General features: G+C 34.1%; 1 protein-coding gene, 1 long non-coding RNA gene and 1 pseudogene across 2 annotated transcripts; all 3 read right to left on the bottom strand.

The window, feature by feature from the left end:
• Positions 1–3,436: 3,436 nt before the first annotated feature.
• LOC140797703 (uncharacterized) lies at positions 3,437–5,370 on the bottom strand (annotated as a pseudogene).
• A 7,650-nt stretch (positions 5,371–13,020) lies between these two features.
• On the bottom strand, positions 13,021–14,138 carry LOC140798003 (uncharacterized). The gene is made up of 2 exons (XR_012110759.1): positions 13,855–14,138; positions 13,021–13,292 (listed from the first exon to the last, which is right to left on the bottom strand). It is a non-coding gene; the product is annotated as an uncharacterized lncRNA (long non-coding RNA).
• A 3,405-nt stretch (positions 14,139–17,543) lies between these two features.
• LOC140797702 (uncharacterized) lies at positions 17,544–21,083 on the bottom strand. Its single transcript, XM_073151335.1, is given in 6 exon segments — positions 17,544–17,950; positions 18,239–18,295; positions 18,298–18,571; positions 18,722–19,784; positions 20,001–20,452; positions 20,979–21,083. Coding segments are annotated over 6 exon segments (2,265 nt in total). The 3' UTR covers positions 17,544–17,636.
• Positions 21,084–23,589: the final 2,506 nt, after the last annotated feature.

The raw sequence follows: 23,589 nt of genomic DNA, 5'->3' as shown, positions 1-23,589 counted from the left end.
TATTTGAGATTTGGGACAAAGAACTCACCAGAGAAAATGGTTGCAGCAGTATAGGAATGGTGCCATCAACATAGCAAAGAAGTTCATGGCATTGTAGTAATGGTGTAAGCTAAGAATGCCAAAGCTTAAAGGAAGAGAGTTTAATGGTGATCATGTGCACCATTGTATTGAAGGAGAGGACGAAACAGGTTTTGGAGGCCATGTGGATCGGGAGATGCTAATCCTATGATACCATAACAATGTTTTGGAAATCTCACACCAATTGGTGTTTAGGCATTCACCATATTCCATATATAAAGAGATTACACGTACACAATTTTAGTAACAAAGTTTGTTATATGTTGTCCTATGAGCTAGGGAAACTTGTTTAGTTTGTTACTATAAACTAGGGAAGCTTTTTAGGCTTGTTACAGATCCTACAAGCTAGGATAACTGATGAAGGCTGTTATCCTTGAGTACCCTTGACAAGCTCCAAGAGAAAGATGTACAAGTGCTATTCTCGATGAAAATATAAACTAAACCCTAGTCCCGATTTTCCAACACTTTGCTTAAGTAAATAAAAATACAGAATAATAATCTCAAAGAAACAAATAAAGATGAACACTAAGCTTTTACGTGGAAAATCTTAAACTCGGATCGAAACAATATTAATAAACCGTAGCAGCTTACAAGACCGATTTATAGACTCCCCATTGATCCTCATGACTCTATTTGAAATAGTGTTGATTGCTCGACTCCACGATTTATTGCTTTCCGTAAATGATTTTCAATCTCAAGAAACCTTCGAAAATTGGACTTTCTTAACCCTTAAGATTAATAGTTTTGTGTGATGAAGGTGGTTAAAGCCTTTGTCATTGAAAATTAATTTCTATTCAATAATGTCTTCTCAATGTAATAACCAATACACTAGGGTTAGGACATACTAAAACTTTTATACCTTTTTAAGATAAGTCCAAATAAGGTCTCACAGATTTCCAAAATTTTCAAAGATTCATGATCCCATTCGAGTGAAAGATTGCCCCCAATCGAATGACCTAATATGTGTCTTTATATCTTCAAATGACTTCGAACGGCCGCCAAGGTGCATTCAGACAACTAAATATGCTCATCTCATCTTCGAACTGCTTCGAACACCTACCAGGGTGTGTTCGAACAATAAAAAATAAACCTTTGTATCTTTTAATGACTGTTAGGGTGCATTCGAATGCCCTTCAAGTGGCATGACTTATTTGTTTTAAAATTTAAAAAATTTCAAACCAAATCTTAACAACACTTATGCATATGCTCATTTATATAGATAAAAATACTTAGATTATTTTGTATATATTTGCTAATACTAAAAATCTAACACTGAACTTTATGACCATCGTTTGAACTTTAATTCATTACCTCAATTTTATGTCTATTTTAGTCCATACAAGGGCGATGCTTAAATGATAGTGAAGCTCCATATTTCTCAAGACCATGAATTCATATGATAACATGTACTTCAGTTCTAAGATTATGACATGTATTTAAGCATCACTTGTATTATTGTTTTGCTTTTATTTCTTATACTAAATTTAAAGCACGCAAAGAGGGAACTCGTATTTGGTGTTCACTTTCCACCTAGCAAGAGAAGTCAAGGAAAATGAGTTTGCTCCTCATTTACTTCAGCTAGTTCAATAATAAACGCAAAACAAGTCTTTCTCACTCCCACCAAAAAATAAATTAAGTGTATTTTGGTCTAAAAAGAGTCAATCGGGTCATCCTCCAAGAGAAACCAATTATGATTAGATAGTCATTAGATGCAAAAGCTTATTGAATTGATAACCGATTATGATTCCCAAATCGAGTTTCCACACTTTGCATTATCAACAAGATCTTTCTTTTATTTTTATACTGGTTAGAAGAATAAACTTAAAATATATAAGCACAGCTATAGAGAGAAATAATTGCATCTCTAAATTGATGTACAAGTATGTTTTCCATGCGGTACATTAGGATACAATATGACAAGATCATAGTAATTAATATCAATTGAGGATAGGAGGCATCCAGAGAGCAGATAGTCGTTGAGATACATGTTGCATTGTTGGTCGACATAGCGGATTAGCTTCTAAACATTGAAGGGTTATCTTGACTACTGTTAAAATTTGACTTGCAACTTCAATTGTAGGGAGTGATAGACGTGGATCCAAGATATCATTCAGTAGTGTGAGTTCGATAGTACTAGATGATAAGGATGTAATCAAATCTCCCGGATGAGCTCCCATGAGCACTTCAAGTGCCACCACTCCAAAACTATATACGTCGCATTTCTGGCCACCGTCATTATATAGGCAAGCTCGCAAAATATCGAAGAAGAAGTTTCAGCTAACTAAGCTTAATTATATTAAAACTCATAAGAAAATACTAAAAAGTTACGAAATATGATAGATAAATAGTTATGCCCAACGTTATTATGGCATGCAATTATATCTTAATATTTTTTAGCTAAGATAGGGGTCAAATAAATAACATATTAGGTGTATCTTCGTACTATCGAAAGCAAGTATATGACACATGTATGAAAATACACTTTACGAAGTATCAACACAAACTTTCTGAATTCGAATAAATAAAGGCATTTACCTGGTGCGATGTAGCCCCTTGTTCCTACCACCATTGTCCAATTGGATGAGTCGCTTCAAAATTCTAGCTATTCCAAAGTCTGACACACAAGCTCTAAATTTTGAATCAAGTAAAACATTGTTGCTTGTGATATCTCGATGAACTATGGGAGGAGAACAATCGTGATGCAGGTAAGATAAAGCATGAGCAACATCTCCAATAACATTCAACCTTTTGATCCAATCTAACTCAATGGCATATGCATCATGTGTAAGAATGACCGCTAAATTTCCTCTCTCCAAGTACTCACAAACAATAAGCCTATGTTGATCGCTGAACAAGAGCCATAAAGCTTCATGATATTCCGATGTCGTATTTCAGATAGTGTTTGTATCTCATAATAAAAAGCTGGTTGTCTATCAATCTTTCTTCTTCCGTTTGATGAATTTTCTTCACAAAGAATTATTTTTTCTTTTGGTAGTTGAAATTCTCCTATTCTTACTCCTCCGGGTAAGGTAATTTTGTAAACACTTCCATATGCACCTTTGCCAATGCAAAACTTTTCATCAAAATTCTCTCGTTATTTCAATGATATCCTTATATAAATCTTTTCCATCAACGTTTCCTAACAAGAACCCACTTTTATCAATCTCACTTGTATTGTGTTTAGAGCTTTTCTTCCTTTTCCATAAGAATACGGCAAACCCCGCGAAGAGAACCAAGGATCCAAGAATAGGTAGAACAACCAACGTAATAACCTGACTTTGTTTACTTCTAGAACTTCTACTTGAAGGGCTTGAACTACATAGAGCCAAGCCTGACGCCTCACAAAGATAGATCTTTATTATGGGTAAACCACTCCATCGGCGCTTTCTTGAAAACTTGGCTAGCAGTGAAGAGGCCCCTCCAGTTCATTATAGGATAAGTCTATATTTGTTAAGCTAGCCATATCTTGAAAGGATGTGGGGATAGATCCACTCAATGCATTGTGTGAGAGATTCAAAACTTGTAGCATAACTAGTTCACTTAGTTGGGATGGTATGCTTCCGTAAAATGAATTATGACTAAGATCTAGTAATTCTTGTAGGTTTACTAGACCTCCAATTTGAATGGGGATGCTTCCATTTAAACGGTTGTTGCTCAACTTTAAAAATAGAAGTTCATGACAACCCCCAAAATTGCCTTGAATCGATCCACTAAGGTTGTTAGCTGATAGATCTAAATTCTGTATTTTGAGTAGGTTTCCAAGCTCTTGAGGTATCTCACCAAAGAGTAAGTTATTACTCAGATCCAAGTAGTACAATTGAGACAACTTGCCTAATTCTATTGGAATCTCCCCTTCCAGGTTATTGGATGAAAGATCAAGCACCTGGATTTTAGATAGTTGTCCAATGCTCGAAGGTATGTGTCCGTTGAGCTCATTGTTGGAGATTGTTAAGCTCGCCAAATTGTAGCATTCTCCCCAATGGTGCGAGAGCATACCGAGAACTTGTTGAAGCTCAAATCCGCAAATATCAAATTGGGATACACTCCAAAGTTAGAGATATCTCCCTTAAGTTGATTTCCATCAAGTCGCATTCTTTGTAAGCTTAGGATATTTGCTAGTTCTTGAGGTAAAGAACTAGTACTTAAATGATTATTGGCTAGTCCAAGGTATTGGATGTTGCTCAAATTACCAAATGATGGAGCAATGGACCCAGATAGCTGATTACAACAAAGGTTTAAAATATTGAGCTTTCCCAAGTTCCCAAGACTTGAGGGAATTGGGCCCGTAATGCTACCGTTGAAGACATTTAAATAAACCAGATTTGCCGGCTTCCCTATTTCATGAGGGATGATACTAGTGAAATTGTTATCATCGAGGTACATGGCCTCAAGCATGGTCAAGTTTCCTAAACTTCTCGGAATAGAACCGGTTAATTGGTTAAGAGAGAACTCTAAGTCCTTCAAGTTCACTAGATTCCCTATTTCATTAGGAATGGAACCAGAGAGCTGATTACCCCAAAGGTATAAATAATTGAGCTTGGTCAAGTTCCCCAAACTTGAAGGTATTGGACCTGTTAGGCTATTATTGGGAAATTCTAAATCAACCATATTTGCGAGATTTCCTATTTGATGAGGGATCACACCATTGAGCTTGTTACTATATAGGTACATGGTTTCAAGCATGGTCAAGTTCCCTAAATTTTTTGGGATGAGACCGTCGCCTGGTTATCTTGGAGTTCCAAGTCCTTCAAGTTCACTAAATTACCTATTTCATGTGGAATGAAATTAGAGAGCTTATTACCCCAAAGGTTTAAGGTAGTGAGCTTGGTCAAGTTCCCCAAACTTGAAGGTATTAGACCCGTAAGGCTATTGTTGCCGACATCTAAAACAACCATAATCGTTAACTTTCCTATTTCATGAGGAATAGAACCAGAGAGTTGATTACTCCAAAGGTTTAAAAGAGCGAGATTCGTCAAGTTCCCAGACTTGAAGGTATTGGACCTATTAGGCTGTTATTAGGGAGAAATAATTCATTCAAGTTAGAGAGATGTCCTATTTCATACGGAATAGAGCCACTCAAGATGTTCAAAGACAAATGCAAGCTTAATAGACTCGTAGGTCTCCTAATTCTTTTGGGATGGGACCTGAAAGATTATTTTGAGACAAGTCTAAGATTCTAAGATTCGTCAAGTTATTGAGAGAAGGAGGTATGGAGCCACTTATCTGATTCATAGAGAGATCAAGAGAGGTGAGCTTAGAAAGAGCAAAGAACGGAAGTTGGAATGGATCCATCCAATTGGTTGACGGTGAGGTTGAGACTTGTTAAGGTTGCCAACGTCGAGAAATCGAGGACATCCAACATCCCTACAAGACCCATCCCCGGTAGAGATATCGTGGTGATCATGCTCAACCCTAAATGCGTGGCACTACTGCATGTGATGCCAGTCCAATTGCATGGACTAGTCTTAAGATTCCATGAGGCTATGGCTTCATGACTCTTAAGGCTTGTTCTCCATTGGAGGAGGGCTCTCCCTTGCGAATCAAGTGATGCCAATTTTGCAACACTTGGGAGAATTGGGAGTAGCAGTAAAACCGACGAGAGGAACGTTAGGATAGACAACAAGGGATTCATAGCTAAATCTAACTGAAAGGCCAAAGACAGTTAATTTTGTTGTTGTAAAAACTCAAAGAGTTCTGGGGTTTATATAGACTTACCACTCACTTAGGGTCATTTCAAAGGAAAAACTATCAATAACGCCTTCAATACGTCGTTTTGATATTGGAGTGTGAACTTCCAAGGTACCCTTTAAAGCATGCCTTGGAATTCTCTTGTTTTGTCAAGAGAACTTCTCTCGTGTCTACGTACACTTAAGAGAAGGACCAATTTCCACATGACTTGATGTATAGAGAAGAGTCAGAGTCATCTCTCTAAATTTTTCTTTAAACCTTTGGAAAACCAACAGAATGAGAGGTGGACACCAACACTAAGATCCAATAGTCTACATGTTAAAGTCATCCCTCTAAATTTTTTTTCCGATAGGTGCAAACCCCGCACCTCCTATCTTTTAACCATTTTCTATCGGATCGAGGAGCACTTTTCCTTTTCTTCTTCTTCTTCTTCTTCTTCTTCTTCTTCTTCTTCTTCTTCTTCTTCTTCTTCCACGTTACTGTTTTCCCAAATTAAACTGAATTCATTAATAGTATTATATCTTTGTAGTTAGTACAAGTCCTTATAACAACTATAATTGTTATAAATGCGATCTTTGATTGGATAATTCTTAGATTAGTATTATTATCTTTAGTACTAATTATTTTATATATATTATTCGAAATTCTTTTCAGCTATTTTACTCTAATATTAGACTAATAATTGTGATCTATATAACTTGTTATATTCTCGTATCGGCAATTTGTGTACAGAAAATCTATTTGAACGTATTTAAAAATACTTTGTAAGAGCTTGACCATAAAATATTTGAATTTCTATGTATCACAAATTTTATAATGAGTTGAATTGAGTTGGGTTTTTGCATGAAAAGCCCACCTGGTTTTTAAATTTGGTTAGTCAGGTCTATTTTTGGTTTCTATTATGTTATTTAGTGCCTCATTAAGTATTTATGGGACACTATAAGAGAGAAAAATAGCCATGTACTCTTCTTCATCTTTTTCCATCTTCTACTTCATATAATAAATTCTGCAATGCTATCTATCATTCTTTTCCTTCTTTTTATCTCTTAGTCTTTCTTTCTATACAAATCTCTATAATTACTGTTTAATTAATAAATTAGAGATTGATCGGAGATAGTGATGAGATAATCATAATTAATTAAGTAACTAAAAAAATATAACTTTGTATGATTATTGTTTGTTTTACGCAAATTATAATGGTAAAATATGTAAATTTTATAATGTATAAAAAGTGTACAGAAAAAATAATAAAAATTATTATTATATCTACGGAAGTTGTTAATATGTTTTCTTTTTCCTTTTTTTTTTCTTCTTCCTCTTCTCCTTCTTCTTTTTCATCTTTCTTTTCGTTATTGCTTATGTTTGTTCTTTTTCTTCTTCTATCTCTTAATTGTTCTTTTTTTTTTCTATATAATTCTATCTAATCACTCTTTAATTAATAAAGTAAGAGATTAATTACAGATAGTGGTGAGATAATTATAATTAGTTCAATAACTAAAAGTATGATTCTATAGATTATTGTTTGTTTCTATGAAAATTGTAACCGTGTAAATTCTACAATGTATTAAAAAAATAATAAAAATTGTTAAAAACAATAAAAGTTATCATTATATTTGTGGAAGTTGTTAATATATTTTCTTCTACTACTAACTTTTTGTTGTTATTGCTTCTTCTTCTTCTTTTTTTCTTCTTCTCTTTCTTTATTAATTAAAATGATGAAGTATGTAAATTATGTAGTCTATAAAAAGAACAACGAAAGTTGTTATTATATTTAAAAATAATTTCTTTTTCACCCCCGAACTATCACCCATTTCTACACCGACCCCCGAACACACTAACCCTTTGAACTTTTAGAAATAACTCACTTAGCCCCTTCTATTAGGGTTCTATTATATATTTTGCATACCATGTGATAGCAATATGATGAAAATATCTCTCGTAAGCATGTGTAAGTTATGAACAACTAAGAAAGAAAAAATTATGACGATAAAAATACATCTTTATATAGCCCTCTTCCTCTCCTCTAACATCGCCACCAGCTCCTCCACCGTTACTTGAGGCTTTTTGTATTCGAAGTTTCTTGAAATTCGAAATATATCTATAGCAGAACAAAGAATAATTCTGACAGTAATTCACAATTTTTTTAATATATATTATAATTTAGTTGTAATATAGATTAAGTTCTATTTTTGAGATATTGATTAAGAAGTTTTTATTTATTTAAACTATTTTTAATTAGTCTCTTACTTTATTAATTAAAGAGCGATTAGAGAGACTTGTATTAAAAAATAAGATTAAGAGATAGAAAAAAATAAAACAGTAGCAAAAGAAGAGAAATAAATAATAAAAAAAAGAAGAAGACGAAGAAGAAGAAGAAGCAAGAATAAAGATAAGAAGAAGAAAAATAGGTATGAATCATTTCTCTCTTACATTATCCCAAGAGCATTTAATGAGTACTAAATGGCAGTAAGGGCAAACTTGGAAGAAAGAAAGGAAAAAACCTCATATGCAAGAGAAACATGAAACAACCCTCACTCATCAAAACGAAAACTAAGTGGTTTTTTGTTGCAAATAACCCAATTGTTAAATAAGCATTCTTGGCGATCCGAAGATTTTAGAAAGATAGGATTCATTAGAGATTTCGAATCATTTTTATTGCGTTATTTCTTGGAGTGAGTTGTTGTCTCGAGGGTTACTAATACAGACATCCGATGTTGAGGGTCATTGAGATTAGTTTATCGACCATTTGAAGCAACTTATCTAGAGAGCAAGAGAACTTCAAATATAGTTGTAGGCTAGGGTTCAATAGGTGCTCTGTAAGTAATTTTTGTATTTGCAATATTTGTTAGTGGTTGATTTGATCATAGAAAAATGATACATAGGTTTTATGAGGTTTTCCACATAAAATTCTTGCCATCTTTGTCATGTTTGCCTTGCTTTCTATTTAAAGTTATTTGTATATTATTGAGTATTTTCAGTAAACATTCATCTCCTAGATTATTGTGAAGTACTTCTAAGTATCAAAACACTTGGAAAATAATATGTGACCTGAACTGTTAAATTTTTTGATATGTGAACGATTTGTAATTTTAAAAATTCAAACTTATGGCGATATAAATTTCATAGAATTTGGATTGATATTTTTTATTGCAGAATTGGGCTTGGAATGTTTTCTATATTAGATTTTTTATGGCGACGCTTATTTTGTCACAAAATTGTCAAGGGGTAGATTGTAAGTTTTCTGTAATTGACAATGTGTCTCTAAAGTCTAAATTGAGAAAAATCAATATTGGCCATTGGAATTCGAGCGGACTAACGGGATGAACAATTCTACATAAACAAAGTGATGGACGAAAAGTACAGATGAGCAAAGGACAATGAGCAATTCTAGATGAACAAAGTGATAGATAGACAATATCGCGTTAGAACAAAGTGAGCAATTGTAATAACCCAGCCCTAAATATTAAATAATAAATAAATAAATAAATAAATAATGATAGTAATGAAATAATAATAATAATAATAATATATGAAATGAAATAAAATTAAAATTAATAATAAAAAAGAAGATAGGAAGAAAGGGTAATGCATGGCATGACGTGGCATGGTCGGCTGAACTGTGGCAGACGATGTACCATGCAACATCGCGCGCTGAGGGCGCAACGCACTCGTGCCTCCCACTTCGACTATTCTTCGTCTCTATTTCTCTTTTCTTCTTCTTCTATGCTGGGATTCGCGAAGAGCAGCACCTTACGATGTTCATGACCGACAATCCATTCTATAGTTTGTACTAAATTACTTAGTACGAACGCACATCTCGGCCGTCTCTGTAGCCGCCCACCATTTCTCATGAGGAATGGAAAGAAACATTCTCCTTTTCCAATGACGAGGAAGAGGGTGCAGGGAGGTCTTCTTCTTCTTCTTCTTCTTCTTCTTCTTCTTCTCCTCTCTTCTCGTTCTCTTCTTTCTCTCAAATTTCTCTCCTGATTCTTGCTCCCGTCCTCTAACTATTGCCACCACTACTACTACAGAGAAGCCGCTAATGAGGCCTTTCCCCTCCTCTATTTTCTCTTCTTCTTCTTCTCTCTCTCTCCCTCCCTCCCTCCTCTCTCTCTCTCTCTCTCTCTCTCGTCGGAACCGAACAGCCGGCGAGAGGCCGATCGCAAGCTAGCGCCAGCCAGCCTGTGCCCCTCCTCGTTGACTCCGGTTTCCCTCCCTTCCCTTCTCTTTCTTCTTATCTTCTTCTTCTTCTCCTTCCTTTTCTTCTCCCTTCGTTCCCCTCTCTCTCGTTAACCGCAAGCCCAAGACTATAATATAGAGATTTTTCTCCTTTTTAATTATTTAATTACACAGTTAATTATTTTAAAAAATATGTACTCACTAACATATTTATTAGCAAAGTATGATAAGCATGATAATTAACTAATTATAATAATTATACATATATAGCTTATATTAGGTTGATACATATATCTTAATTAATAATAATCAAATTCATATATCTTATGTTCATGTTCTTATATATATATATATATATATATATATATATATATACTATTTTGTAAAAAATATAACACTAAGCTTACATACTTTTACATAATTAGATTGTGACTATTTTATATATAATTAATGATGAGTTAAACAAAGGTAAGAATCACCAAATAGTTATTGATTAGATTTTGTTTATACTTATATTTTTGTTTATAAAATCATATAAGTAGATGTTCTGTGTTTTATATATGTATATTCTTCTCCTTTTTTGTTCAATTATCTTGTCATTACATTAATACTTTTCATATTGATTATAAGACAAATGTTAAGAAATATAATAAGAAGTGTAATGTGAATTCTAAGATATATAGGAGGATCAAAGACTTTATTTGTTAGCACAAGAATAACATGAGAATATTGTATTAAATATTATCGATATTCATCAAAATTGATCAACTAATTATATTGCTCATTGTAATGTCTCACATAATCTTCATATAAATAGGAATTTTCTAATTCTCCTATAATATAATATTGATATTGAACATACACGAAAACGATCTGTGCTAGCACAAGCATAGGCACACTATAAGTATATGCAGATTATGAATATAGAGTATAATAGGGGTGTTATAGCTTTGGTGTAATGCTAATTGAGTCAGATCGAATCACATCAAGGGGAGATTTAGCTCAATAGATGGAGTCTAGTTATCTTATCTGCTTATTTGCTTTAATTAGAGCCTTATTAGATTAGAATTTGTTAGTTAACTAATTCAACTATGCGCAGTTTTGGAAATCTATTCAAAGGATATTCCGGAGAAACTAAATATTACAAAACCACTTGGAGAAGATCGAAAACATCCTGATCTACAACTTTTGTATTCAAGGTTTCTCCAAACTCGGACTCTATCTGTGGTATAAAGAAGAATCAATCCGAGAAGGATAAGGAAGGCTGATTTAGCTAAGTAATCTTTATCTTTTATGTAATCCCTTAAGGCAAGTCTAATTAAGTCATGTAAGCCACTAAAGCAAGTTCAATTAAGTCATGTAAGCCTCTAAGGCAAGTTCTAGTTCGAGTCATATAAACTTTTAGAATTAGTCTAAGGCAAGTCCTAGTTCGAGTAGTATAAGCTTTATATTCTTATAGTGTGATTACTAGGCACTAGTGAGCAACTTAACGCAGCGAGATACTTCTTTTTCATATAGGAGCTTGCTTAGTTCTCAAATTTCTTTTGTTAGCTGTCAATAAAGCTAGAATGCTTAGTGAATGTCTAGTTAGGTGGTAGTGCAGCTTGTTCAAGAATATTAATAGTACCGTTTTGAAGTTCCCCCGTGAGGAAGTAGAGTATAAACAGATAAGGTAGAATTCCTATTTGTATGCAATGATAATTGCAACTTAGAGAACTTCCTGCTATTAAGGAGACGAAAAGCTATTTGTTAATTTGACTGGAATATGTTAAAAATAAGTAGCAAGTGATCCAACATGCAAAAACGTCACCCATATATAACTTTAATTGATGACATCTCAGGTTACATCTGTCTTCATAATTTATAACAAAGAGATGTTTATATAAGTTAGTCTATCTCTAGTCAGTAGATATGAGCTTCTACTTGTAGCGTTCAAATGTAATCCAACAAGAATTCCATATGTTAGTTTCTTGTATGAAAACTTTTATATGTGACCTTCACTGCAACTTGATATTTATCTAAAATAAGTGAAGCAGTTGAATATTCTAATGTTCACCAACTCGTTGTAGATCATGTTCACTAATTCTTTTTATATTTTCTGTCTTAGTTATTTACATTCACTTTTATTCTTTTTGGTAGGGTCATAATTGTTGGATAATAAAACAGAAGGCTGGTTTGCTTATTTCAAATTATTTATAGTTTATAATGGATTAGATGTTGGTGATTGAATTATGAACTTGAAACTATGTTGTAATTGTCATGCCATTATTAGATTTAACAATTGGAACTTAGAACTAAAATTAGTAGCTAAATTTATTTATTTAATATTGATTGTTGGTGGTTGAATTGGTATATGAATCTGTGTTATTTGATTTATGGTTGAATACTTAAAATTGTTTTTTTTTTTGTTGTGTTGTATAAGTTTTGAGTTAAAAAGATACCATCTTATCTGTGTAATAGACCACTTATATAGAATAAATCGATAAATATTGATTATTATAGGGTAAAAATTACTGTGTTATTTGTATCGTGTTATCGTGTTGTGTTAAACAGATTATCGTTTTGTGTTAATAGGACTCATTTATTAAACGGGTTATATAGGTCATGTTACCCGTTTACTAAACGGATCGTATTCGTATTTACTAAATACAATCCGTTTAATAGTCGAACTATATTCATGTTAAGATAAAGTTGACCCGATCAAAATCTCGACACTATCTAAATCGCTTCAACCCGATTGCCACCCCTAACTTTCATTAATTAGAAAAATTAAAAGGGCCTGACATCTATCAATATTCTCTATAGATACATTTTCATATAAATAGATCACTTGGTTATGCTTTAGTAATAAAAAAAAAAACCAATTTTAGTGGTTATTAGAATGTTTAGAATTTAGTATAACTCATTTTAGGAATGGCACTATTTAGAATTTTTGCCAAGGCCCTACAAATGTTGAGCTGACCATTTATAAATTGCTAATTGTTTGAAAAATGATGCCTAATTGTTTAAGTTCTTTCATACTTTATGTTGGTAAATCAAAATATTTGATCCCAATTCAAAAGCCTACCAAAAATATAAGAGTAAATTATAAAAGCCAATTTTAGTATCTAAAATAGACATTCAGCTGGACACATACATATGCATACGAGCACATAAGGAATAACACTAAAGTACACTGAGCAATTTAATTATAAAATATTATTATAATTAGGAGGTAAATATATTTGCTCACAGTATTGACATAATGTGCTCATTTATTCTTTGTAAAGCTAGCAACTAAGAGAACGATGGTGGGAGACCAATAGATGCATAATAGACTTTTGATCTTTAGCACTAAGGAGTGCTACCTGAAAATTAAAATCATAGAGGATATGATTAGAAAAGTTAGAACATTTTAAAGATGAAAACTGAGCTGCTGTTTAACTTTAAAATGTTAGGCCATCTGAAAACCTTAGGCCCATCTAATTAAAATCATTAAATTGGCTCCTACTATCATATTTGGCCTTTCTGGTGTAAATATTTCAAAAGTTCTTTACTTTCCTGTATGCATGCCTCCTAAACTATATATTTATGTTAAATGAATCAAATTTTAACTCCCAAGGATATCAACTTTGCTATTCGGGGAGTGTTTAGAGAAGAAATTATAAAATATGTTAGAATATAAAAGTCACCGTCTTTCTATAACTTAAAGTTTTAGAGTAGTTAGTAAATTAACATAGTATCAGTGCCAAAAATCATAGGTTCAAATCATGTTGTGCCTATCTTTGCATGAATATATAAAGTTTTACCAAGCTCTAAGTGTGAGTGTTTGTGTTAAAAGTCATCATTTCTCTACCCGATTAAATTTTAGAGTAATTAATGAGTTAATATAATAAAATGAGTGTGCATCTATGTGTTTATACGACTGACCTATCGTAGAGATTTTCTTCTTCTCTTCAGTGGTTGTCTGAGAAGGAGGAGGACGACGACGACCAGGAGAAGGAGTGTAGGGTCCCCCCCTAGCAGGATATGGGTATGACCCTATAGGGTGTCGGTGTCCCGGACTATCAACGGGTGGACGCAGAGCCCTGACGGGAGGGACGATGTCTCCGATGACAGCAAAGAGAAGGATCACAAAAGTAAGGAGGATCTTTTTGAGAGCCATTAAAATTCTATGGAAGAGGGGGTGTGGTGATAAATTTTGCATGCTCGAGTACACACCTGTATTTATAAGCACAAGGCATAACTGTTGCTTTGCTGAAAAATATCTACACGTCCAATCCGATTTCATAATTAAATTTATATGTACTCATCTCTTTTTTCGTGAAGCTCGAGAGAAACACTATAAATTGTTTGTCATTTTCTATGACTAGTAGAAGATTCGATATGCGTACAAACAAGAGTTTGAGCAAGTCGTTTGTTCTACAATCAAATCTAGATCTGATTTGTTTCACAATATTTTCTACGGTTGGCCAAGACTTCTAAGCAAAGGCAACTCCAACAAGTCAACATCATATTTAGACATAGGACCTCAATTAGATAACTAGTAATCTAAGAGGTCCACGAAGAAATAAATGAGGAAAAGTTAGTTAATAGGAGACTGGTTAGGAAAGAAAGAAACCGAATTATCACAAACTTTAAACATATCCGAGATTAGACCAGATGAAGTTTGTCTCTCACTTGAAAACTATGTTTTTATTTTTTTCAGATCATCCACCAGATTATTGCCGAGAGAAAATCTGGGACATATAAATTTTCGTCACGAAGATCCGCGAGTAAGAACACTAGGCCAAGAGATGAGAGGTAGATTCGGTAGAGATTTTTCGTAACAAAAATTCTAAGTTATTAACTTATGGTTGTCTATACTATTACTAGTGATGGATAATGATATTTGGAAGAACAAAACCGCTACTTATATACAACTACACAATGAATACTATTTAGTGTTCAAATAGTTTTTGCCACCATCCAATTTGTATCCGATACGATTCGACTTCACCGACGTCGTCTCGAGCATGGATTCACTTTAGGAGTGTTTTTGTTTTATGTTTTAGTATGTAATTTCCATTAAAATAAGTTTTCTGTAAGTCGCGTTGGAACGCGGGTGGAGTGAGTTCGAACGCGGTTTGTGAACGTGGGTGAAGAGAGTGCACTGTGCGTTCGAACGCGGTGCGTTCGAACGCACTGTGAATGCCTGCATCGCGTTCGCAAATACCGACAGGCGCGTTCAATCGCACGTTCAACGCCTACATCGTGTTCGCAAATCCAGAAGAGCGAGCTCCCGGTGCGTTCGAACGCGGTCAGGCGAGTTCGAACGTGGTCAGCGAAAATTGTGTTTTTAGGGTTAATTTGAGTTGTTGGTTAGCCTATAAAAGGATGTGGAAGGCAACCAAAGTCATCATTGATTATTGATTATTGAGATTGAGTTTTGCCTTGCCTCCTTCGTCTTCTTCGCTCCCGTTCTCTCAATCCCCCGGCGACGCCGCTTCTAACCTCCCTTAGAGTACGAGTTCCACGCTTCTATAGATCATCCTTAAGACATATTTCACGAGTCTTAGACTTGTGACTCGAAGGAGTTTTCTAAGGTGACCCAGATATCATGGGAGGATGTAAGCCCAAGAACCTCAGCCAGTGCTTCTTCCGTGAGAGAGGATAGAATGAGACTGAATATACGATAATCTTGGTGTTTCTATTCAGCATATTTGAGATTTGGGACAAAGAACTCACCAGAGAAAATGGTTGCAAGCAGTATAGGAATGGTGCCATCAACATAGCAAAGAAGTTCATGGCATTGTAGTAATGGTGTAAGCTAAGAATGCCAAAGCTTAAAGGAAGAGAGTTTAATGGTGATCATGTGCACCATTGTATTGAAGGAGAGGACGAAACAGGTTTTGGAGGCCATGTGGATCGGGAGATGCTAATCCTATGATACCATAACAATGTTTTGGAAATCTCACACCAATTGGTGTTTAGGCATTCACCATATTCCATATATAAAGAGATTACACGTACACAATTTTAGTAACAAAGTTTGTTATATGTTGTCCTATGAGCTAGGGAAACTTGTTTAGTTTGTTACTATAAACTAGGGAAGCTTTTTAGGCTTGTTACAGATCCTACAAGCTAGGATAACTGATGAAGGCTGTTATCCTTGAGTACCCTTGACAAGCTCCAAGAGAAAGATGTACTGTGCTATTCTGGATGAAAATATAAACTAAACCCTAGTCCCGATTTTCCAACACTTTGCTTAAGTAAATAAAAATACAGAATAATAATCAAAGAAACAAATAAAGATGAACACTAAGCTTTTACGTGAAAAATCTTAAACTCGGATCGAAACAATATTAATAAACTGTAGCAGTTTACAAGACTGATTTATAGACTCCCCATTGATCCTCATGACTCTATTTGAAATAGTGTTGATTGCTCGACTCCACGATTTATTGCTTTCCGTAAATGATTTTCAATCTCAGTAACCTTCGAAAATTGGACTTTCTTAACCCTTAAGATTAATAGTTTTGTGTGATGAAGGTGGTTAAAGCCTTTGTCATTGAAAATTAATTTCTATTCAATAATGTCTTCTCAATGTAATAACCAATACACTAGGGTTAGGACATACTAAAACTTTTATACCTTTTTAAGATAAGTCCAAATAAGGTCTCACAGATTTCCAAAATTTTCAAAGATTCATGATCCCATTCGAGTGAAAGATTGCCCCCAATCGAATGACCTAATATGTGTCTTTATATCTTCAAATGACTTCGAACGGCCGCCAAGGTGCATTCAGACAACTAAATATGCTCATCTCATCTTCGAACTGCTTCGAACACCTACCAGGGTGTGTTCGAACAATAAAAAATAAACCTTTGTATCTTTTAATGACTGTTAGGGTGCATTCGAATGCCCTTCAAGTGGCATGACTTATTTGTTTTAAAATTTAAAAAATTTCAAACCAAATCTTAACAACACTTATGCATATGCTCATTTATATAGATAAAAATACTTAGATTATTTTGTATATATTTGCTAATACTAAAAATCTAACACTGAACTTTATGACCATCGTTTGAACTTTAATTCATTACCTCAATTTTATGTCTATTTTAGTCCATACAAGGGCGATGCTTAAATGATAGTGAAGCTCCATATTTCTCAAGACCATGAATCATATGATAACATGTACTTCAGTTCTAAGATTATGACATGTATTTAAGCATCACTTGTATTATTGTTTTGCTTTTATTTCTTATACTAAATTTAAAGCACGCAAAGAGGGAACTCGTATTTGGTGTTCACTTTCCACCTAGCAAGAGAAGTCAAGGAAAATGAGTTTGCTCCTCATTTACTTCAGCTAGTTCAATAATAAACGCAAAACAAGTCTTTCTCACTCCCACCAAAAAATAAATTAAGTGTATTTTGGTCTAAAAAGAGTCAATCGGGTCATCCTCCAAGAGAAACCAATTATGATTAGATAGTCATTAGATGCAAAAGCTTATTGAATTGATAACCGATTATGATTCCCAAATCGAGTTTCCACACTTTGCATTATCAACAAGATCTTTCTTTTTATTTTTATACTGGTTAGAAGAATAAACTTAAAATATATAAGCACAGCTATAGAGAGAAATAATTCGTACTCCTAAATTGATGTACAAGTATGTTTTCCATGCGGTACATTAGGATACAATATGACAAGATCATAGTAATTAATATCAATTGAGGATAGGAGGCATCCAGAGAGCAGATAGCTGTTGAGATACATGTTGCATTGTTGGTCGACATAGCGGATTAGCTTCTAAACATTGAAGGGTTATCTTGACTACTGTTAAAATTTGACTTGCAACTTCAATTGTAGGGAGTGATAGACGTGGATCCAAGATATCATTCAGTAGTGTGAGTTCGATAGTACTAGATGATAAGGATGTAATCAAATCTCCCGGATGAGCTCCCATGAGCACTTCAAGTGCCACCACTCCAAAACTATATACGTCGCATTTCTCGGTCACTGTCATTATATAGGCAAGCTCTGCAAAATATCAGAAGAAGAAGTTTCAGCTAACTAAGCTTAATTATATTAAAACTCATAAGAAAATACTAAAAAGTTACGAAATATGATAGATAAATAGTTATGCCCAACCGTTATTATGGCATGCAATTATATCTTAATATTTTTTAGCTAAGATAGGGGTCAAATAAATAACATATTAGGTGTATCTTCGTACTATCGAAAGCAAGTATATGACACATGTATGAAAATACACTTTACGAAGTATCAACACAAACTTTCTGAATTCGAATAAATAAAGGCATTTACCTGGTGCGATGTAGCCCCTTGTTCCTACAACCATTGTCCAATTGGATGATTCAGCTTCAAAATTCTAGCCATTCCAAAGTCTGACACACAAGCTCTAAATTTTGAATCAAGTAAAACATTGTTGCTTGTGATATCTCGATGAACTATGGGAGGAGAACAATCGTGATGCAGGTAAGATAAAGCATGAGCAACATCTCCAATAACATTCAACCTTTTGATCCAATCTAACTCAATGGCATATGCATCATGTGTAAGAATGACCGCTAAATTTCCTCTCTCCAAGTACTCACAAACAATAAGCCTATGTTGATCGCCTGAACAAGAGCCATAAAACTTCATGATATTCCGATGTCGTATTTCGATAGTGTTTGTATCTCATAATAAAAAAGTTGGTTGTCTATCAATCTTTCTTCTTCCGTTTGATGAATTTTCTTCACAAAGAATTATTTTTTCTTTTGGTAGTTGAAATTCTCCTATTCTTACTCCTCCGGGTAAGGTAATTTTGTAAACACTTCCATATGCACCTTTGCCAATGCAAAACTTTTCATCAAAATTCTCTGTTATTTCAATGATATCCTTATATAAATCTTTTCCATCAACGTTTCCTAACAAGAACCCACTTTTATCAATCTCACTTGTATCGTGTTTAGAGCTTTGCTTCCTTTTCCATAAGAATACGGCAAACCCCGCGAAGAGAACCAAGGATCCAAGAATAGGTAGAACAACCAACGTAATAACCTGACTTTGTTTACTTCTAGAACTTCTACTTGAAGGGCTTGAACTACATAGAGCCAAGCCTGACGCCTCACCGCATAGATCTTTATTATGGGTAAACCACTCCATCGGCGCTTTCTTGAAAACTTGGCTAGCAGGAAGAGGCCCCTCCAGTTCATTATAGGATAAGTCTATATTTGTTAAGCTAGCCATATCTTGAAAGGATGTGGGGATAGATCCACTCAATGCATTGTGTGAGAGATTCAAAACTTGTAGCATAACTAGTTCACTTAGTTGGGATGGTATGCTTCTAGAAAATGAATTATGACTAAGATCTAGTAATTCTTGTAGGTTTACTAGACCTCCAATTTGAATGGGGATGCTTCCATTTAAACGGTTGTTGCTCAACTTTAAAAATAGAAGTTCATGACAACCCCCAAAATTGCCTTGAATCGATCCACTAAGGTTGTTAGCTGATAGATCTAAATTCTGTATTTTGAGTAGGTTTCCAAGCTCTTGAGGTATCTCACCAAAGAGTAAGTTATTATTACTCAGATCCAAGTAGTACAATTGAGACAACTTGCCTAATTCTATTGGAATCTCCCCTTCCAGGTTATTGGATGAAAGATCAAGCACCTGGATTTTAGATAGTTGTCCAATGCTCGAAGGTATGTGTCCGTTGAGCTCATTGTTGGAGATTGTTAAGCTCGTCAAATTGTAGCATTCTCCCCAATGGTGCGAGAGCATACCGGAGAACTTGTTGAAGCTCAAATCCGCAAATATCAAATTGGGATACACTCCAAAGTTAGAGATATCTCCCTTAAGTTGATTTCTATCAAGTCGCATTCTTTGTAAGCTTAGATATTTGCTAGTTCTTGAGGTAAAGAACTAGTACTTAAATGATTATTGGCTAGTCCAAGGTATTGGATGTTGCTCAAATTACCAAATGATGGAGCAATGGACCCAGATAGCTGATTACAACAAAGGTTTAAAATATTGAGCTTTCCCAAGTTCCCAAGACTTGAGGGAATTGGGCCCGTAATGCTACCGTTGAAGACATTTAAATAAACCAGATTTGCCAGCCTTCCCTATTTCATGAGGGATGATACTAGTGAAATTGTTATCATCGAGGTACATGGCCTCAAGCATGGTCAAGTTTCCTAAACTTCTCGGAATAGAACCGGTTAATTGGTTAAGAGAGAACTCTAAGTCCTTCAAGTTCACTAGATTCCCTATTTCATTAGGAATGGAACCAGAGAGCCGATTACCCCAAAGGTATAAATAATTGAGCTTGGTCAAGTTCCCCAAACTTGAAGGTATTGGACCTGTTAGGCTATTATTGGGAAATTCTAAATCAACCATATTTGCGAGATTTCCTATTTGATGAGGGATCACACCATTGAGCTTGTTACTATATAGGTACATGGTTTCAAGCATGGTCAAGTTCCCTAAATTTTTTGGGATGAGACCCGTCGCCTGGTTATCTTGGAGTTCCAAGTCCTTCAAGTTCACTAAATTACCTATTTCATGTGGAATGGAATTAGAGAGCTTATTACCCCAAAGGTTTAAGGTAGTGAGCTTGGTCAAGTTCCCCAAACTTGAAGGTATTAGACCCGTAAGGCTATTGTTGCCGACATCTAAAAACCATAAACGTTAACTTTCCTATTTCATGAGGAATAGAACCAGAGAGTTGATTACTCCAAAGGTTTAAAAGAGCGAGATTCGTCAAGTTCCCCAGACTTGAAGGTATTGGACCTATTAGGCTGTTATTAGGGAGAAATAATTCATTCAAGTTAGAGAGATGTCCTATTTCATACGGAATAGAGCCACTCAAGATGTTCAAAGACAAATGCAAGCTTAATAGACTCGTAGGTCTCCTAATTCTTTTGGGATGGGACCTGAAAGATTATTTTGAGACAAGTCTAAGATTCTAAGATTCGTCAAGTTATTGAGAGAAGGAGGTATGGAGCCACTTATCTGATTCATAGAGAGATCAAGAGAGGTGAGCTTAGAAAGAGCAAAGAACGGAAGTTGGAATGGATCCATCCAATTGGTTGACGGTGAGGTTGAGACTTGTTAAGGTTGCCAACGTCGAGAAATCGAGGACATCCAACATCCCTACAAGACCCATCCCCGGTAGAGATATCGTGGTGATCATGCTCAACCCTAAATGCGTGGCACTACCGCATGTGATGCCACCAATTGCATGGACTAGTCTTAAGATTCCATGAGGCTATGGCTTCATGACTCTTAAGGCTTGTTCTCCATTGGAGGAGGGCTCTCCTTGCGAATCAAGTGATGCCAATTTTGCAACACTTGGGAGAATTGGGAGTAGCAAGAAACCGACGAGAGGAACGTTAGGATAGACAACAAGGGATTCATAGCTAAATCTAACCGAAAGGCCAAAGACAAGCTAATTTTGTTGTTGTAAAAACTCAAAGAGTTCTGGGGTTTATATAGACTTACCACTCACTTAGGGTCATTTCAAAGGAAAAACTATCAATAACGCCTTCAATACGTCGTTTTGATATTGGAGTGTGAACTTCCAAGGTACCCTTTAAAGCATGCCTTGGAATTCTCTTGTTTTGTCAAGAGAACTTCTCGTGTCTACGTACACTTAAGAGAAGGACCAATTTCCACATGACTTGATGTATAGAGAAGAGTCAGAGTCGTCTCTCTAAATTTTTCTTTAAACCTTTGGAAAACCAACAGAATGAGAGGTGGACACCAACACTAAGATCCAATAGTCTACATGTTAAAGTCATCCCTCTAAATTTTTCTTCTGATAGGTGCAAACCCTGCACCTCCTATCTTTTAACCATTTTCTATCGGATCGAGGAGCACTTTCTTCTTCTTCTTCTTCTTCTTCTTCTTCTTCTTCTTCTTCTTCTTCTTCTTCTTCTTCTTCTTCCACGTTACTGTTTTCCCAAATTAAACTGAATTCATTAATAGTATTATATCTTTGTAGTTAGTACAAGTCCTTATAACAACTATAATTGTTATAAATGCGATCTTTGATTGGATAATTCTTAGATTAGTATTATTATCTTTAGTACTAATTATTTTATATATATTATTCGAAATTCTTTTCAGCTATTTTACTCTAATATTAGACTAATAATTGTGATCTATATAACTTGTTATATTCTCGTATCGGCAATTTGTGTACAGAAAATCTATTTGAACGTATTTAAAAATACTTTGTAAGAGCATGACCATAAAATATTTGAATTTCTATGTATCACAAATTTTATAAGAGTTGAATTGAGTTGGGTTTTTGCATGAAAAGCCCACCTGGTTTTTAAATTTGGTTAGTCAGGTCTATTTTTGGTTTCTATTATGTTATTTAGTGCCTCATTAAGTATTTATGGGACACTATAAGAGAGAAAAATAGCCATGTACTCTTCTTCATCTTTTTCCATCTTCTACTTCATATAATAAATTCTGCAATGCTATCTATCATTCTTTTCCTTCTTTTATCTCTTAGTCTTTCTTTCTATACAAATCTCTATAATTACTGTTTAATTAATAAATTAGAGATTGATCGGAGATAGTGATGAGATAATCATAATTAATTAAGTAACTAAAAAAATATAACTTTGTATGATTATTGTTTGTTTTACGCAAATTATAATGGTAAAATATGTAAATTTTATAATGTATAAAAAGTGTACAGTAAAAAATAATAAAAATTATTATTATATCTACGGAAGTTGTTAATATGTTTTCTTTTTTTTTTTTTTTTTTTTCTTCTTCCTCTTCTCCTTCTTCTTTTTCATCTTTCTTTTCGTTATTGCTTATGTTTGTTCTTTTTTTCTTCTTCTATCTCTTAATTGTTTTTTTTTTTTTCTATATAATTCTATCTAATCACTCTTTAATTAATAAAGTAAGAGATTAATTACAGATAGTGGTGAGATAATTATAATTAGTTCAATAACTAAAAGTATGATTCTATAGATTATTGTTTGTTTCTATGAAAATTGTAACCGTGTAAATTCTACAATGTATTAAAAATAATAAAAATTGTTAAAAACAATAAAAGTTATCATTATATTTGTGGAAGTTGTTAATATATTTTCTTCTACTACTAACTTTTTGTTGTTATTGCTTCTTCTTCTTCTTTTTTTTTCTTCTTCTTTCTTTATTAATTAAAATGATGAAGTATGTAAATTATGTAGTCTATAAAAAGAACAACGAAAGTTGTTATTATATTTAAAAATAATTTCTTTTTCACCCCCGAACTATCACCCATTTCTACACCGACCCCCGAACACACTAACCCTTTGAACTTTTAGAAATAACTCACTTAGCCCCTTCTATTAGGGTTCTATTATATATTTCATACAAATCATGTGATAGCAATATGATGAAAATATCTCTCGTAAGCATGTGTAAGTTATGAACAACTAAGAAAGAAAAAAATTATGACGATAAAAATACATCTTTATATAGCCCTCTTCCTCTCCTCTAACATCGCCACCAGCTCCTCCACCGTTACTTGAGGCTTTTTGTATTCAAGTTTCTTGAAATTCGAAATATATCTATAGCAGAACAAAGAATAATTCCGACAAGAATTCACAATTTTTTTAATATATATTATAATTTAGTTGTAATATAGATTAAGTTCTATTTTTGAG

Source organism: Typha latifolia, chromosome 11 (genome assembly GCF_019914945.1).
Source record: "Typha latifolia isolate L0001 chromosome 11, TyphaL0001v2, whole genome shotgun sequence".
NCBI classification, from domain to species: Eukaryota; Viridiplantae; Streptophyta; class Magnoliopsida; order Poales; family Typhaceae; genus Typha; species Typha latifolia.
Note: the sequence above shows the minus strand (reverse complement) of the source record. Positions and strands in the feature narration are given on the sequence as shown.